The following is an 18,002-nucleotide window of genomic DNA, read 5'->3' on the forward strand; positions in this document are numbered from 1 at the left end:
GAAAGTTCTATTGGACAGAAAGTGCTGGTCTATAGTGCTCTCCCCAAGCAATCAATAAGAAGGTGGATTTTTTTTTTTTTTTTTTTTTTGCATTACGCGGGCCTCTCACTGCTGTGGCCTCTCCCGTTGCGGAGCACAGGCTCCGGACACGCAGGCCCAGTGGCCATGGCTCACGAGTGCAGCCGCTCCACGGCATGTGGGATCCTCCCGGACCGGGGCACGAACCCGTGTCCCCTGCATCAGCAGGCGGACTCTCAACCGCCGCGCCACCAGGGAAGCCCAAGAAGATGGATTTTAAAACCAGACCCGATGCCCCCTGTCCCTGCAAGGCCAGTCTCTGGAATGGCCAGACCTCTTGCTCTTTCAGCTTTGGAGGGCACCAATCCCTTCCTAGCTCGAGGCACTACCATGTCGCAGGCCACTAGGCAGCTGCCCAGCTCCAACCGCTGAATTAGGAAATAGCTGACAGCAAGCCTCATGCACTAAGGCAGTGGTTCTCAAACTTAAGCATGCATCAGAATCACTTGGAAGGCTTCTTAAAACACAGTTTGCTGTGCCTCAACCCAGAGTTTCTGATTCAGTAGTCTGGGGTAGGCCAAGAGTTTATACTTCTAACAAGTTCCCAGGTAATAATTATGCTGCTGGTCCAGGAACCACACTCTGAGAACAAACTGCACTAAGGCAATGAAAACAGGCTAGTCGATTGCCCTGTAAAGAAGTCTGCCAGGGCTTCCCTGGTGGCGCAGTGGTTGAGAGTCCGCCTGCCGGCCTGAAACCCGTGCACCTAGAGCCCGTGCTCCACAACGAAGAGTTGTGGCTCCACAACAAGAGAAGCCACCGCAATGAGAAGTCTGCGCACCACAACGAAGAGTAGCCCCCGCTCGCCACAACTAGAGAAAGCCCGTGCATGGCAACAAAGACCAAATGCAGCCATAAATAAATAAATAAGTTTATATAAAAAAAGAAGTACTGATATATGTTACAACGTGATCAGCATAACCTAGAAAACATTATGCTAAATTTAAAAAGCCAGTCACAAAAGACCATATTTTATTGTACTTTATATAATTCTATTTATATAAAATGTCTATAACAGGCAAACCTATAGAGACAGAAAGTAGACTGAAGATTGCCTAGTGCTTGGAGCAGGTGGAGGGGATAATTGGGAGAGAAATGCTAAATGGTATGGTGTTTCTTTCTGGGGTGATGAAATATTTTAAACTTGATTGTGGTGATGGTTACACAACTCTGGGTACATACTAAAAACTGTACACTTTAAATGGGTGAACTGTATGTTATTAAATTACATTTCAGTACAACTGTTAAAGGACTGCTGGAAAGGAACTCATGTATTCCTTAAGGGGACTTGGTTTTGATCCTCAAAGCAAGGGTCTGGATGGAAATGATTCTTAAACTAAAAGGGTCCTGGTGTCCTAGGAGGGGAAGCAGAAGAAAGAAGAAAAGAGAGAGGAAGTTCGATAGCAAAATATCTTAATTGAGAGAAAGACACAAGAGGTTCTTAGTCTTATAGAACTGGTTCTTTATAAAGATCTAAGACACACGTAGGTTTCTAACACGTTGGATGAGCCAGAAGGAAAGGTAATGAAAATTTGGCGTCATTTGATTTTTAACTTTTACACATTAAAGCTCTATATTAACACATTTTTTTAAATATATAAATGTATTTATTTATTTATTTTTGGCTGTGTTGGGTCTTTGTTGCTGCGCGTGGATTTTCTCCAGTTGTGGTGAGCGGGGGCTACTCTTCGTTGTGGTGCGGGGGGCTCCTCATTGCGGTGGCTTCTCTTGCTGCGAAGCACGGGATCTAGGCGTGTGGGCTTCAGTAGCTGTGGCACGTGGGCTCAGTAGTTGTGGTGCACGGGCTTTGCTCCGTGGCATGTGGGATCTTCCTGGCCCAGGGCTCGAACCCGTGTCCCCTGCATTGGCAGGTGGATTCTTAACCACTGCGCCACCGGGGAGGCCCATTAACACATATTTTTGACATAGACCCATTTCTGGGAAATTGAGCTAAGGACGAAAACCATTTTTTAGTCATTAGACTTACCACTCGGCTGAAGTAGTCGTCTAAAACTTCCACGAAGTTATGGATGAATTCATAAATTGCCATCTCATTCTGAAATAAAAAAGGAAGGGTGCAGTTAGTTTTATTTTTATTTATTTATTTATTAAAAAAATATTTATTTATTTTTTGGCTGTGTTGGGTCTTTGTTGCTGTGTGCGGGCTTTCTGTAGTTGCGGCGAACGGGGGCTACTCTTCATTGTGGTGCGCGGGCTTCTTATTGCGGTGGCTTCTCTTGTTGCGGAGCACGGGCTCTCGGTGCATGGGCTTCAGTAGTTGTGGCATGCGGGCTCAGTAGTTGTGGCTCACGGGCTCTAAAGTGCAGGCTCAGGAGTTGTGGCACTCGGGCTTAGTTGTTCCGTGGCATGTGGGATCTTCCCAGACTAGAGCTCGAACCCGTGTCCCCTACATTGGCAAGTGGATTCTTAACCACTGCGCCACCAGGGAATTCCCGGGTGCAGTTAGTTTTAATATGACCTATTGGGGAAATCAGACATGGAGCTGCCCAGTCAGCAACCAGGTTTTAGAGCATTTGGTAAACAGATAATGTGAGCAAAGCAGCTTCCTATTGACAAATATTCAGAATAATTCTAGGACTTATTTCTTTAAAAGAAGCTTATCAATAGGGGAAATGTAGAAAACCTTAACCTCTAAGAGTTTTTGAAAAGTCCATGATGAACCTAACTGAATTGAAACCAGATTGTGTCTGGTGATTATAGAGTTCTGAGGTTTACTCCCTGACTTCATCACCAACTGGCTGAAGCCTGGTTTTTGTTTTGTTTTGTTTTCCCTCAGGGTCTTCATGTCATCACTTTCCCATCTGTGAAGATGGGGAAACCATCTCAAAGTTTGGTTCATGGATAAAAAAACAATCAACTGAGATTTCAAAGTATTTTAGATCTTAAATACCCTTTCAGGGATTCTATGGCCAAAGGTGCTATTGATCTGGGACTGACCATTTCTGAAAAGGTGAACTATATCTGATGAGATGTAATTACAACACAATCATATTTACAGTTTGCTCTGCCTTCTGAAATGTCAGCCTATGTTTAATGTCACAGTTGTTTGGCCCCTACCCTTGGCTAAGCTGCCCCACTGTGCCACACTGAATGAGGGCAGGAAACTGGTATTGCTTAGGGTCGAGGAAGGAATTCTGTGGTTTTGTGCTTCTCCACAAATTGCTCATCTAATCCAAAAAAAATCCTAGGTTTATCTCTTCCACACGGTTTCCCCAGCCTTGATAAAAACCAATATCCTTCAAGAGTCAAGATAATTGTTATGGAGGTAAGTGGGGAAGAAAATGTCAATTTAAGGAGGAATCAAAATCAGACTGTTGGGCTTCCCTGGTGGTGTAGTGGTCGAGAATCCGCCTGCTGATGCAGGGGACATGGGTTTGAGCTCTGGTCTGGGAAGACCCCACATGCCACGGAGCAACTAGGTCCGTGAGCCACAACTACTGAGCCTGCACTCTAGGGCCTGTGAGCCACAACTACTGAGCCAACATGCCACAACTACTGAAGCCCGTGCGCCTAGAGCCCATACTCCGCAACAAAAGAAGCCACTGCAATGAGAAGCCCACGCACCACAACAAAGAGTAGCCCTCGCTCACTGCAACTAGAGAAAAGCCAGCACGTGTCAGTGAAGACCCAACGCAGCCAAAATTAAATAAATAAATTTATTTAAAAAAAAAATCAGACTGTTATTCCTAATTTTCTTGTATTTCCCATAAGCTCTTCTATTATCTTACCTCAGTGTCATTAACTCCGACCACAATGAAGAGAGCTGCATACTGCCGATATATCAGCTTAAAATCCTTATATTCAATGAAAGAGCACTAGACAAAACACAATTAGACATTAATTCCTGTGGTTGACAGGGATTTCTTCAAAATGGCATGCATAATTTCTAGGTTCTGATTTGAGTATCTGTCAACACATTCCTAGAAATATTCAACATTAAGATGTGACACAGTCTTTGCTGGCCGCCTCCTCACAGTACTCAGGGGAATGCTTGGAAGCATCTCTAGTGGGAGGTGGAGAAGTGGTCTTGGAAAAATGTCTGAGTGTTCACATGGGTTCCCACCTGTACTTCTTCTTATTCCTTTGCTTGGCTCTGTGTGGAACTCAGCCAGCAAAGAAAAGGCTACTAAATAATCAGCATTTTAGACTGCCTCCAAAAGTGAAAATAAGCCAACATGATAAAGAAGATTTTCTTCTTTCCATCTCCCCTGGGCTCTTTTGGAAGCAATTAGAGATTCCGTTTGTACTATCTGATAGTCATTCAAGAGCCAAATATACAGAGCATACACATATGCAAAAAAGAAAAAATCTTTATTTCTTTTTGAGAAGAATCAATGTAGGCTCTTTTTATAAATTATTTAAAGATGGCTTTTGTGTGGCAGACACTAGACAAAAATCTCCCACTGTAAATATTGCTTTATAGGAATTAATAACTAGCTTACCATTACTGACTAGTGAAGGAAACAACTCCCTTCCCATTCATCTCTTTCCTAAAGCCATTGTACAAAGGGGGAGAGGAAGGCACTGGGTGGACAGGAATTGGACAGCAGGCTGAAGGTACAGTGTTGCCCTTCCTTTGGATTTTTGGGTGCGCTTGACCAAATGTGACTGAGCAAGAACGGTATGACTTTTTGCACTGGGATATGTTGCTCTATGGTGCTCAGATGTACCTGGGAATGAAGCTGCAAGTTGTTTTGGTTTGGTTTGGTTTGGTTTTTTTTGGCCATGCTACACAGCTTGTGGGATCTTAGCTCCCTAACCAGGGATCGAACCCGCATCCCTGGCAGTGAAAGCACAGAGTCCTAACCACTGGACCGCCAAGGAATTTCCAAAGCTGCAAGTTTTGATTATGGCATTTCTTCCACGGGAAAGCCATTCAACGATCTATATAATGGAGGCGTTTGAGGCTTTTATTTGACATTAGGATAAAAGTATTAAGTCCAGGACCATTCTGCAGCTTTTGGTTCATTGTAGAGCCAGTATTATTTCTGTTCAGTCAGATCTTTCAAGGAAACAAAATCTATTTGAAAGAACTGAGGAACATTTTTCAAAGACTCTCAGGAGTTTCTGACATTCAAAAAAAAAGCATCCAAGCACCTTTGTGGATAAAATAAAAATGAAGCTGAGATTGTGTTACTTTGGTACCTGATTATGCTAAAAGCCCAGTGGGTTCCCTTTAAAATCTAAGATAATTTAGAATGCTTCAAAAATATCTAATGGTATGTTCATTTCAAAGCATATATTTCAGAGGGTAACCTATCAGTGAAAACTATGAAACTGTAGAGTGCCTACATTCTGCAGAAAGATTCAAACAGAAATACTTCTGCAGTTTGTTTACCTTTACTTAAAGTATGTGGCTATTAACACAGTCCTTTAATAGTTTTTGTTTTCTTTTGACAACTACATAAAGCAGTGTGTGCCATGGCAGTCCAAAGTAGTAATTCAAAGAGGACTCTGAGATGTTCTGACTGGAAAATCAATTTAGAAGCCAAGGGAAACACAGTTCTAATGCGTAACTTGTGAGCACTGATGTAGCTTAATATTTTATGACTTACCAGTGGTTCCCAGGAGCAGCCTTTCTACATATGCAGTGAAAAAGAGAACTAGCAAAATTAATGGGTGATTTAAATAAGCTTTCTGAATTTGCATTAGTTTGCTCAGTGATTTCCAAGGATTCCAAGTTTAGGGCCTAGACTAAGTAATTCTCCAACTAAAGTCCTTTGTAAAAGTAGACTCAGTTTTTACAATTCCTGTTTACTATTATTTTAACGATTTAATTTAACCTCAATTTTGGCAGAATGGATAGATTTGTTGTTTCATATGAATTTTTTAACTTCCATTTCTCCCATCTATATAATAAGACAAGTTCAAATCAAGTTTGTTTTGTTTTTAAATTACTTGTTCCAGTATTACGTTGGTGGTAAATTTATAAAAATGATAAGCAGAAAAAAACTGCACTCCACATGAGAATCATGTTATTATCCTCCGGTACAAAGTGGGTCTTGACTGTTCCCCTCTATACTGGTCATCTGACCTTCATCTTTTGGCTTAAAGAAAGCCGTCTGCTACAGGCACTCCTAAGAGTTCCAAGGGCTGAATTCATATGAACAAAAAAAATAGGTATGTCTATTAGCAGGCTTAAATTTGAGCTGCCACTTCCATAGTGCAGTAAGACAAATATGCTGACCTAAATATGAACTCAAGACTTTTCCTGATTTTCTTTGCTTTTATTTTCCTTAAGGGGATGTAAAGAGAGCTATGCGGCAGTCTTCATTTCACTTCATTTGTTAATTTTCCCTAACAGCTATTGAAAGAATGTAGTTCAAAGAAAACGATGGCCCCTGCAACTCAGTAATAATAAATTTGCCACTGCTGAGTTGAATGCAGAGATCAAAGAGAATCAGAAACTTACTTGTTCATTGGATCGAGAGAGACAGCTCTTTATGACTTCTGTTTCCAGAAGCGTACGCTTATTAATCTCCACATGTTCATAGTACTTAGAAAGTCGGGTCTGCCCTTGTTTATTCACCATGAGGAAAAATTTTATCATTTTTTTTTCTGGCCAGTATTTTTCCAAATATAGTTCAAAAGTTATGGCGAGGGGTAGCTGTAACCAGAACCTGAAGAATAAAAGAACAACAGAAAGGCAAGATCAAATTTCTCAAGAATCATATTAAATGTGTTCTGTAGATGAACCAGAAGTAAAACGTCTTCTGATAACATTGGTCTTCACTCCTGTGAACTAAATGAGACTTTAATAAATAACTAAAGATAAATTTTCCTTAGTTATCCTCCAAAACATTTTTGAGTATCTACAGTAGTGCTACTCATATTCATTCAATTGTTTCATCAATCTTGTTGGGCGCCAACTATGTGTCAAGCACCAGAAGAAGAATATGGATGAAGAAGTAATTATTTCTGATCTTCAGATCATGACACCTAGCAAAGCTACTGGATAGGTAAACAAATAACAGCAGTACAGGGGGATGAGTTATAACTGGGACAGGTATACTTCTGTGGTGCACAAAAGGGAGGGACAAGGAGCATCATAGGAAAGTTGGGAATGGCTTCCCAGACAAGGGGCATTTAAGCAAGATCTTGAAGAATGACCCAGAGGGAGAGACTCTGAGGCACAGAAAATAGGGGTATGAAAGCTCTGGGAAGTTCACTTTGGTTGCAGGTCAGGGGGCAAGAAGAATGGTCACAGGAAATTGAGCTGCTCGCATAAGATAAAATGGGCTTTAGAAGTTATGTTAAGGAATATGAAATTTATTCTATGGACAATGGAGACAGGATGTGTAGTGAAGCTCTTCTTTCCTTAGTGTTGAAAGCAGTAGTAACATCAACTATTTGTCGAAGTCCTTGTACAAGGCCCCGTAACAAGTCCTATAAGGTTCTGTACTGAGCAATTTACATACATTATTTAGTTCTCACAATTTTCTGAGGCAGGGACTTCTGTTATCCCCATTTTAAGGACAACAAAACTGAATTTTACGGATGTTAAGGCACCCAGCATACCTGGATTACTGTATGTCAGGGGTGAGATGCAGGTCAGAGGCCAAGCGCATACACAGATCCATGACACCCCTACTCCTCATTCATGCTTGTGGGTTTATTTCAAACTCAGCTGTATTGAATCCCATGTTTGTTATTCTTATACTTAATATAGTTTTTGAAATAATCAATGCAAAAGCGCACAATATTGACCAATGGCCAATTCTTTCATCATGAGCATCAGAGCTGTCTCAGGCCAATCTTACAAAATCATATTCACATTTTGTAATATCTTTGAAAATCAGTGCAAAAGACCAAGGTTAACAATAGTTCTTAAGCGAAATTTTAAAACTTGGAATAATTTTACAGAATAGTTGCAACAGATGATGAGATAATATTTTTATATTATTTTTTGCCTTCCTAGCTCATCTTTTATTTCCTAAACCCTATCAGACAGGCGGTTATCTCATAACGATTCCAAACACTAAGAGCTGGTTAGAGGCAGATCCAGTCTGGCAAAGCCTGGGGCTGCTGTGTTCATTCGGTGTGCAGAACAGGATGTCATCTAGACCAGCTCAGCCGGGGATTTGACAGCTGTGCCACAGGGGGAGGCCTGTGGTCATTCACTCCCTTTTCCAGGAAGATAAACTCACTACTGTAGGTGGCATTGCAACATACTCTGTGTTATTTAATCGTTTGGTGTTAAGTCCTGCTTTTATCCTCCTTACAAATTACTGCCAGTAAAAATTAAGGCAGATGACTAATAAATTAAGATTACCATCCTTTCCTTTATTCCCTTTCAGCAAAGTTATTTTAAAACCATCTTTATGAAAGTTAGAAATGACAATCCTATACCCTGGACTCCAACTGCCAGGTAAAAGAAAATATTGTCTCAAAGGTACTCATGGCCAAACCATTGCCTTTAAATGCCCTGGTTGCATTAAGTGGTAAAATGAGATGTAAAATGATCCCACTGAGATGCTACACCAAGGGATCAAATTGGTTTCCACCTTACAAGCACAGCATTCCTTCCCACTGACTTCAAGAGCAAGGATGACAAACAAGGACGTGCTGAACTGATACTCATTAGGACACAAGTCTTGAAACTGGTAGCTGAAGGCATCTAAAGACTTGAATACAGTATTTTTTTTTGCACGCTCATAAATAATTACACGATTTACAACTGTAGGATTACACAGTGGTAATAAAGCGGACAAGCAAAACTGTAAAGTATTTCTATTATAAAATATACAACACCAAAATATACAATGTGGAGACTCAGAGAAAGGTTCATGTTTGAGAACTGAAGATGAATGACATAAGCACCTATCCTGGTTACTAATTACCAGGGGGGAGGGAGATCAAATAATTATGAAACTGAGGTAGGGCAATAAGAAGGAATATGCTTAGACAAGTGCTGGGAGTGGTCGGGGAGCATATATGAACTTCCTCTGTTAATATACTCTTTGCATTCAACAACACACGGGCTGGGAAAGATGTCTTGATTGCCAAGAAGTTAGGAGATTCCACACCCAAGAACTTGTGTGAATGTGTGTGAAAAATCAAGGAAGAATAAAAAAGAAACTTTACTGGGGAAGACATTACACAAAGGGTGCTAGGATGCCTAAAGGCCAAGACTAGGGAGGTGGGTAGATTCACAGTAGAATATAAACAGATCAGCGTCCCAGTCCCCTACATGATGTAAACTTAATGCTTAGAGAAAAGACAGACTGGAAAGACTGAAGTAAGTATTGAATTGGGCACAGTTTTCATACTTCTGATGGTGTATTTCTGGGAGTTAGAACTGGAAGAATCTTTATACGTTGTCATACCCAAAGATGACAAATAGATTTCAACTTGGGTGCCAACTTTGATTAACTGTACTAACTGCATTGAGCACTGTGTTGGGAAGGATTCTGAAGCTGTTTTCAGGTTCAGAGCAAGACGATGTCATGAATAATTAGTAATGTCAGTTGTGGGTTAGGAAGCAGGGTGTGGCAACATATGCACCTTGTATCTGTCGTCTCTGATGTGCACTCCATTTTGTAGATGGGAAAACTGGTAATCTGAGATGCAGAGTGAGGTCCTGAATTCTGGTCTCTTGACTCATAATGCTGTCTTTATCACATTGCCTCTGCCTCACTCAGTGTATTAGTGTCATTAATGTCCATTTAAGCTTAATAAGCATCAACTTCAGGTATCTTTGGGAATGATCAACTCAACATTATCTTTTCTAATGCTGCTGCACAATGAATGGAAAATACCAAACAATTCACTGCACGAAAACAGTAGAGTAGGAAGTTTCTGGAAATTAAAATGTTATTTGATGATGGCTAACATCCTTTCTAGCTCTAAATGCTTTCTATGTACCCCAGAACCATAATATTGTAAAACTCACACACACACACATACACATACACACACACACACACACTCAGGGAATATCAGACAAAAACTTTGTTTTTGCCCCATGAAAATGACTGAAATAAAATTCCCCAAGTTACAAAGCCAATTTCCACCAAAAACTGTATACTACTCATAAGGTATAATAGTCAAAAGCATGAACTAGGTAGAGCTCGACTGTTTGGCTCTACTACTTATTAGCCTTGTGATCCTGGGAAAATTACTTAATCTTTCTGTACTCAGTCTGAGGTACAATGGGAATAATATTAGTACTGACCTTCTAGGTTGTGAGGAGTAGTTAGTATATGTAACATTCTTAAAACAGTGTTTGGCAGTTGGCATGAAGTGAGTGCTATGTACGTGTTGGCCAATGTCATTACGATAGTATATCACCTCTTCCTCAGACAAGCCTTTCCTGCCTATCCCAATCCCTCTTTCTAACCACAAAAAGTTGGCTGTCTTTTCTTTGAACCCATCACTGTATCTTACAAAACCTGTCACTCTAAATAATCACTATTTGATTACATTCTGAGCTCCCCAACCAGACCAGTGATTTTCACTGTTTTACTGTGATATATTTTACACTGTGATATATTTTACATTGTGACCCAGTATACAGGTACATACATATCTGAATGGAAGTTCATAAAACAATACTCGCCCATACTTTGTGTATTGTACTCCAGTATCTTCTATGACCTTTCATTTTATAAAAAATGCAGTTGTGAGGGGTATGGATTACACAGATGTATGGATTTTTCAAAACTTACCAAATGTAAATTTTATATAAAAAGAAATTAATACTCTGGTTAATGATATACATGCTGAAGTATTAGGGGGAAATGTACTGATGTCTACAATTTACTTTTTTTTTGGAGCGGGGGGGTGGGCTGTGCTGCCTGGCTTGCAGGATCTCAGTTCCCCAACCAGGGATCAAACCCAGGCCAAGGCAGAGAAAGCCCGGAATCCTAACCACTAGGCCACCAGGGAACTCCCTATAATTTACCTTGAAATGCACCAAAAAAACTAAGATAAATTAATGGATGGGTAGACAGATGGATAGATGGTTAGATATATGATAAAGTAAGTACAGTCGGCCCTCTAGATCTGTGGCTTCCATATCCACAGATTCAACCAACCATGGATTGAACATATTTGGGAAAAAAAAAATTCCAATATGTTCCTAAAAGCAAAACTTGAATATGCCGTGCACTGGCGACTATTTACATAGCATTTACATTGTATTAGATATTATAAGTAATTTAGAGTTATTTCTAGGTTAAGTTATTTTAAAGTATATGGAAGGATATGCGTAGGTTATATGCAAACACTAAGCCATTTTACATAAGGAACTTGAACATGCATCGATTTGGGTATGTGTGGGAACTCTAGAACCAATCCCCCACGGATACTGAGGGACGGATGACTATATAGTAAAAGATTAATGGTAGAATTTAGGTGGTGAGTATATGGGAATTCACTGTGAAATTCTTTTCAACTTTGTAGTATATTTGAAAATTGTCACAACAAAATATTGAGGAAAAATGCTAGTTGTGGCCCACTGATATATTTTTTTTTAATTCCATAGATTTTATTTTTTAGAATAGTTTTAGATTTACAGAAAAAATTGCAAGGACAGTATAGAGTGTTCTCATATACTCCACACCCAGTTTCCCCTATTATCAACATCTTAGTTAGTATGGTACATATATTACAATTAATGAATTGATACATTATTATTACCTGAAGTCTATACTTTATTCAGATTTCCTTACATTTCACTGAATGTCCTTTTTCAGTTATAGGATCCCATATTATATTTAATCTTCACATCTCCTTGGAATGCACTTGGCTTTGACAGTTTCTTACACTTTCCTTGTTTTTGATGACCTTGACAGTTTTAAAGAACACTGATCAGGTATTTTATAAAATGTCCTTCTATTGAGATTTGTTTGATGTTTTTCTCATGATTAGACTGGGTATATGGGTTTTGGGGAGGAAAAACAACAGAAGTCAAGTGCCATTTTCATCACATCCTATCAAGGGCACATACTACCAACATGACCTATCACTATTGATGTTACCTTGGTCACCTGGCTGAGGTAGTTTTTGTCAGGTTTCTTTACTGTAAAGTTATTCCCTAACCCCATCCCCTGCCCTTTCCATATTGCACTCGTTGGAAGGAATTCATTACATGCAGCCCACGTTTAAGGGGTAGGGATTTTAGTTTGATCTCCTTGAGGTGGGAGTATCTACATAAAATTATTTGAAATTCTACTGCACAGGAGATCTATTCTACCTATTTATTTATTTATTCAACCATTTATTTACATCAGTACTGACCCATGGATATTTTATTTTATACTTTGAGTTATAATCCAATATGACCCAATGATTTTTAATTTCAGAATCTGCTAAAGGACTGTGACCCAAAATTTGAAAAAGACTATACCAGACAATGAACTTGTGGGTAGGGTCTATGTCTTACTTCAGATATTTGCATTGTGCCTAGTATATAGTGAACATCCAATAAATGTTTGTTGAGGGACTTTGCTGATGGTCCAGTGGTTAAGACTCTGAACTTCCACTGCAGGGGGCACAGGTTTGATCCCTGGGCAGGGAATTAAGGTCCTGTATGCCGTGCAGCACAGCCAAAATATATTAAAAAATAAATAAATAAATAAAATTGTTGAATAAATGAAAGCTTTTTTTGTTTAGCAATAAATTTTCCTTAAATAAAAATAACAAAAGTATTCAAGCAAAGAAAATATATAAAATACCCTGGTATCCCACTCCTGCTGCAAATCCTGTTCATCTTACCAAAGACTGAACCAATGTTTTTCAATATGTTTAGTGCATATCCTTCTAGACCTTTTCTATACATTTACATGTAAATATTCATGCATGTGTAGCAACTCTATTTTTTAAACATAAATGTGATCAATGAACTCCAAAATGTCAAGAGGCTAGTGTAGTGTCTATTCTCTTCCAGTACCATTAAATGAACCTGGTACACTCACAAGACCCCGGTTGGATTCTACAAAAGGACACTAAAGGGATGTATTTTTGAATTCATCAAAAGGACATCCTGCTGAAACAATCTAGCTCAGGCTTTCCTGGGTCTTTGTCCCATTGGTCCAGTACCTTGGCTCCCATTCCGGCTCGGGTCTTGGTGCTTAATGAAATGGTTTGGATTTCTACACTCTTGATCTTGATCTTCCACAACTTGATCTTTGGAATCTGCCCTTTGGCTATAACTCCAAGGGGCTTTGGCACCCAGCCCTTGCACTATATAATATTATATAATATCTAACTTACAAAGTGGTGGCAAAGATTAAATGAAGAAATAATACAGTTTTTATAAAATGTTTAGCACACTGACTTCTTTCATTTCCTCCCTTTATGTGTATTAAATTAGTGGGACTTAACGTAGTGGCCCAATGGGTAAGAATCCGCCTGCCAATGCAGGGAACACAGGTTTGATCCCTGGTCCAGGAAATTCCCACATGCCACAGAGCAACTAAGACATGTGCCACAACTACTGAGCCTGCATCCTAGAACCTGTGAGTCACAACTAGTAGCCCGCGTCCAACAGCTAGTGAAGCCCGCGTGCATAGAGCCGGTGTTCCCCAAAGAGAGAAGCCACTGCAATGAGAAGCCTGTGCACTGAAATGAAGAGAAGCCCCCACTCGCCACAACTAGAGAAAGCCCATGCACAGCAACGAAGACACAATGCAGCCAAAAATAAATAAAATTTAAAAATTTATTTAAAAAATTACAGAGCAGAAGAAGAACTACAATCCTGCAGCCTGTGGAACAAAAACCACATTCACAGAAAGATACACAAGATGAAAAGGCAGAAGGCTATATACCAGATGAAGGAACAAGATAAAACCCCAGAAAAACAACTAAATGAAGTGCAGATAGGCAACCTTCCAGAAAAGGAATTCACAATAATGATAGTGAAGATGATCCAGGACCTCGGAAAATGAATGGAGGCAAAGATCAAGAAGGTGCAAGAAATGTTTAACAAAGACCTAAAAGACTTAAAGAACAAACAGAGATGAACAATACAATAATTGAAATGAAAAATACACTAGAAGGAATCAATAGCAGAATAACCGAGGCAGAAGAACGGATAAGTGAACTGGAAGACAGAATGGTGGAATTCACTGCTGCAGAACAGAATAAAGAAAAAAGAATGAAAAGAAATAAAGACAGCCTAAGAGGCCTCTGGGACAACGTTAAACACAAAAACATTCGCATTTTAGGGGTCCCAGAAAGAGAAGAGAGAGAGAAAGGACCCGAGAAAATATTTGAAGAGATTATAATCAAAAACTTCCCTAACATGGTAAAGGAAATAGCCACCCAAGTCCAGCAAGCACAGAGAGTCCCATACAGGATAAACCCAAGAAGGAACATGCCGAGACCCACAGTAATCAAACTGGCAAAAATTAAAGACAAAGAAAAATTATTGAAAGCAACAAGGGAAAAATGACAAATAACATACAAGGGAACTCCGATAAGGTTAACAGCTGATTTCTCAGCAGAAACTCTACAAGCCAGAAGGGAGTGGCATGATATACTTAAAGTGATGAAAGGGAAGAACCTACAACCAAGAGTACTCTATCTGGCAAGGATCTCATTCAGATTTGATGGAGAAATCAAAAGCTTTAGAGACAAGCAAAAGCTAAGAGAATTCAGCACCACCAAACCACCTCTACAACAAATGCTAAAGGAACTTCTCTAAGTGGGAAACACAAGAGAAAAAAAGGACCTGCAAAAACAAACCCAAAACGATTAAGAAAATGGTAATAGGAACATACATCTCGATAATTACCTTAAACATGAATGGATTAAATGCTCCAACCAAAAGACGAAGGATTTCTGAATGGATACAAAAACAAGACCCATATATATGCTGTATACAAGAGACCCACTACAGACCTAGGGACACATACAGACTGAAAGTGAGGGGATGGATAAAGATGTTCCATGCAAATGGAAATCAAAACAACGTTGGAGTAGCAATACTCACATCAGATAAAATAGACTTTAAAATAAAGAATGTTACAAGAGACAAGGAAGGACACTACATAATGATCAAGGGATCAATCCAAGAAGAAGACATAACAATTATAAATATATATGCACCCAACATAGGAGCACCTCAATACATAAGGCAACTGCTAACAGCTATAAAGGAGGAAATCAACAGTGACACAATAATAGTGGGGGACTTTTAACACCTCACTTACACCAATGGACAGATCATCCAAACAGAAAATTAACAAGGAAACACAAGCTTTAAATGATATAATAGACCAGATAGATTTATTGATATTTATAGGACATTCCATCCAAAAACAGCAGATTACACTTTCTTCTCAAGTGCGCACGGAACATTCTCCAGGGTAGATCACATCTTCGGTCACAAATCAAGCCTCAGTAAATTTAAGAAAATTGAAATCATATCAAGCATCTTTCCTGACCACAACGCTATGAGATTAGAAATCAATTACAGGGGAAAAAATGTAAAAAACACAAACACATGGAGGCTAAACAATACGGTATTAAATAACCAAGAGATCACTGAAGAAATCAAAGAGGAAATCAGAAAATACCTACAGACAAATGACAATGAAAACATGACAATCCAAAACCTATGGGATGCAGCAAAAGCAGTTCTAAGAGGGAAGTTTATAGCTATACAAGCCTACCTCAAGAAACAAGAAAAATCTCAAATAAACAATCTAAACTTATACCTAAAGGAACTAGGAAAAGAAGAACAAACAAACCCCAAAGCTAGCAGAAGGAAAGAAATCATAAAGATCCGAGCAGAAATAAATGAAATAGAAACAAAGAAAACAATAGCAAAGATCAATAAAACTAAAAGCTGGTTCTCTGAGAAGATAAACAAAATTGATAAACCATTAGCCAGACCCATCAAGAAAAAGAGGGAAAGGACTCAAATCAATAAAATTAGAAACGAAAAAGGAGAAGTTACAACAGACACCGCAGAAATACAAAGCATCCTAAGAGACTACTACAAGCAACTCTATGCTATTAAAATGGACAACCTGGAAGAAATGGACAAATTCTTAGAAAGGTATAACCTCCCAAGACTGAACCAGAAATTAATAGAAAATATGAACAGACCAATCACAAGTAATGAAATTGAAACTGTGATTAAAAATCTTCCAACAAACAAAAGTCCAGGACCAGATGGCTTCACAGGTAAATTCTATCAAACATTTAGAGAAGAGCTAACACCCATCCTTCTCAATCTCTTCCAAAAACTTGCAGAGGAAGGAACACTCCCAAACTCATTCTACGCGGCCACCATCACCCTGATACCAAAAGCAGACAAAGATACTACTAAAAAAGAAAGTTACAGACCAATATCACTGATGAATATAGATGCAAAAATACTCAACAAAATACTAGCAAACAGAATCCAACAACACATTAAAAGGATCATACACCATGATCAAGTAGGATTTACCCCAGGGATGCAAGGATTCTTCAATATACGCAAATCAATCAATGTGATACACCATGTTAACAAATTGAAGAAAAAAACCATATGATCATCTCAATAGATGCAGAAAAAGCTTTTGACAAAATTCAACATTGATTTATGATAAAAACTCTCCAGAAAGTGGGCATAAAGGGAACCTACCTCAACAAAATAAAGGCCATATACGACAAACCCACAGCCAACATTCTCAATGGTGAGAAACTGAAAGCATTTCCTCTAAGATCAGGAACAAGACAAGGATGTCTACTCTCACCACTATTATTCAACATAGTTTTGGAAGTCCTAGCCACGGTAATCAGAGAAGAAAAAGAAATAAAAGGAATACAAATTGGAAAAGAAGTAGTAAAACTGTCACTGGTGCAGATGACATGATACTATACACAGAGAATCCTAAAGATGCCACCAGAAAACTACTAGAGCTAATCAATGAGTTTGGTAAAGTTTCAGGATACAAAATTAATGCACAGAAATCTCTTGCATTCCTATAAACTAAGCATGAAAACTCTGAAAGAGAAATTAAGGAAACACTCCCATTTCCCATTCCAACAAAAAGAATAAAATACCTAGGAATAAACCTATGTAGGTAGACAAAAGACCTGTATGCAGAAAACTATAAGACACTGATGAAAGAAATTAAAGATGATACCAACAGATGGAGAGATATACCATGTTCTTGGATTGAAAGAATCAATACTGTGAAAATGACTATACTACCCAAGGCAATCTACAGATTCAATGCAATCCCTATCCAATTACCAATGGCACTTTTTACGGAACTAGAACAAAAAATCTTAAAATTTGTATGGAGACACAAAAGACCCCGAATAGACAAAGCAGTCCTGAGGGAATAAAACGGAGCCGGAGGAATCAGCCTCACTGACTTCAGACTATACTACAAAGCTACAGTAATCAAGACAATATGGTAGTGGCACAAAAACAGAAACACAGATCAGTGGAACAAGATAGAAAGCCCAGAGATAAACCCACACATCTATGGTCAACTAATCTATGACAAAGGAGGCAAGGATATACAATGGAAAAAAGACAGTCTCTTCAATAAGTGGTGCTGGGGAAACTGGACAGCTACATGTAAAAGAATGAAATTAGAACACTCCCTAACACCATACACAAAAATAAACTCAAAACGATTAGAGACCTAAATGTAAGACTGGACACTATAAAACTCTTAGAGGAAAGCATAGGAAGAACACTCTTTGACATAAATCACAGCAAGATCTTTTTTGATCCACCTCCTAGAGTAATGGAAATAAAAACAAAAATAAACAAATGGGACCTAATGAAACTTAAAAGCTTTTGCACAGCAAAGGAAAGCATAAACAAGATGAAAAGACAACCCTCAAAATGGGAAAAAATATTTGCAAACGAATCAAGAGACAAAGGATTAATCTCCAAAATATATAAACATCTCATGCAGCTCAATATTAAAGAAACAAACCCAATCTAA

The 18,002-nt window shown here is 38.9% G+C and overlaps 1 protein-coding gene across 1 annotated transcript in view; it reads right to left on the reverse strand.

Annotated features, from left to right (window-relative positions):
• Positions 1-18,002, reverse strand: part of AP4S1 (adaptor related protein complex 4 subunit sigma 1) — a 63,055-nt gene that overhangs the window by 12,875 nt on the left and 32,178 nt on the right. The window contains exons 2-4 of the mRNA XM_082838409.1: positions 6,512-6,719; positions 3,828-3,914; positions 2,066-2,134 (exon numbers count right to left, since the gene is read on the reverse strand). Coding sequence (XP_082694535.1) covers positions 2,066-2,134; positions 3,828-3,914; positions 6,512-6,649 — 294 coding nt within the window. The 5' untranslated portion in view covers positions 6,650-6,719. The remainder of the gene's footprint in view (positions 1-2,065; positions 2,135-3,827; positions 3,915-6,511; positions 6,720-18,002) is intronic.

This window comes from Leucopleurus acutus, assembly GCF_964270905.1.
Source record: "Leucopleurus acutus genome assembly, chromosome: 1".
In the NCBI taxonomy this organism is placed as follows: Eukaryota; Metazoa; Chordata; class Mammalia; order Artiodactyla; family Delphinidae; genus Leucopleurus; species Leucopleurus acutus.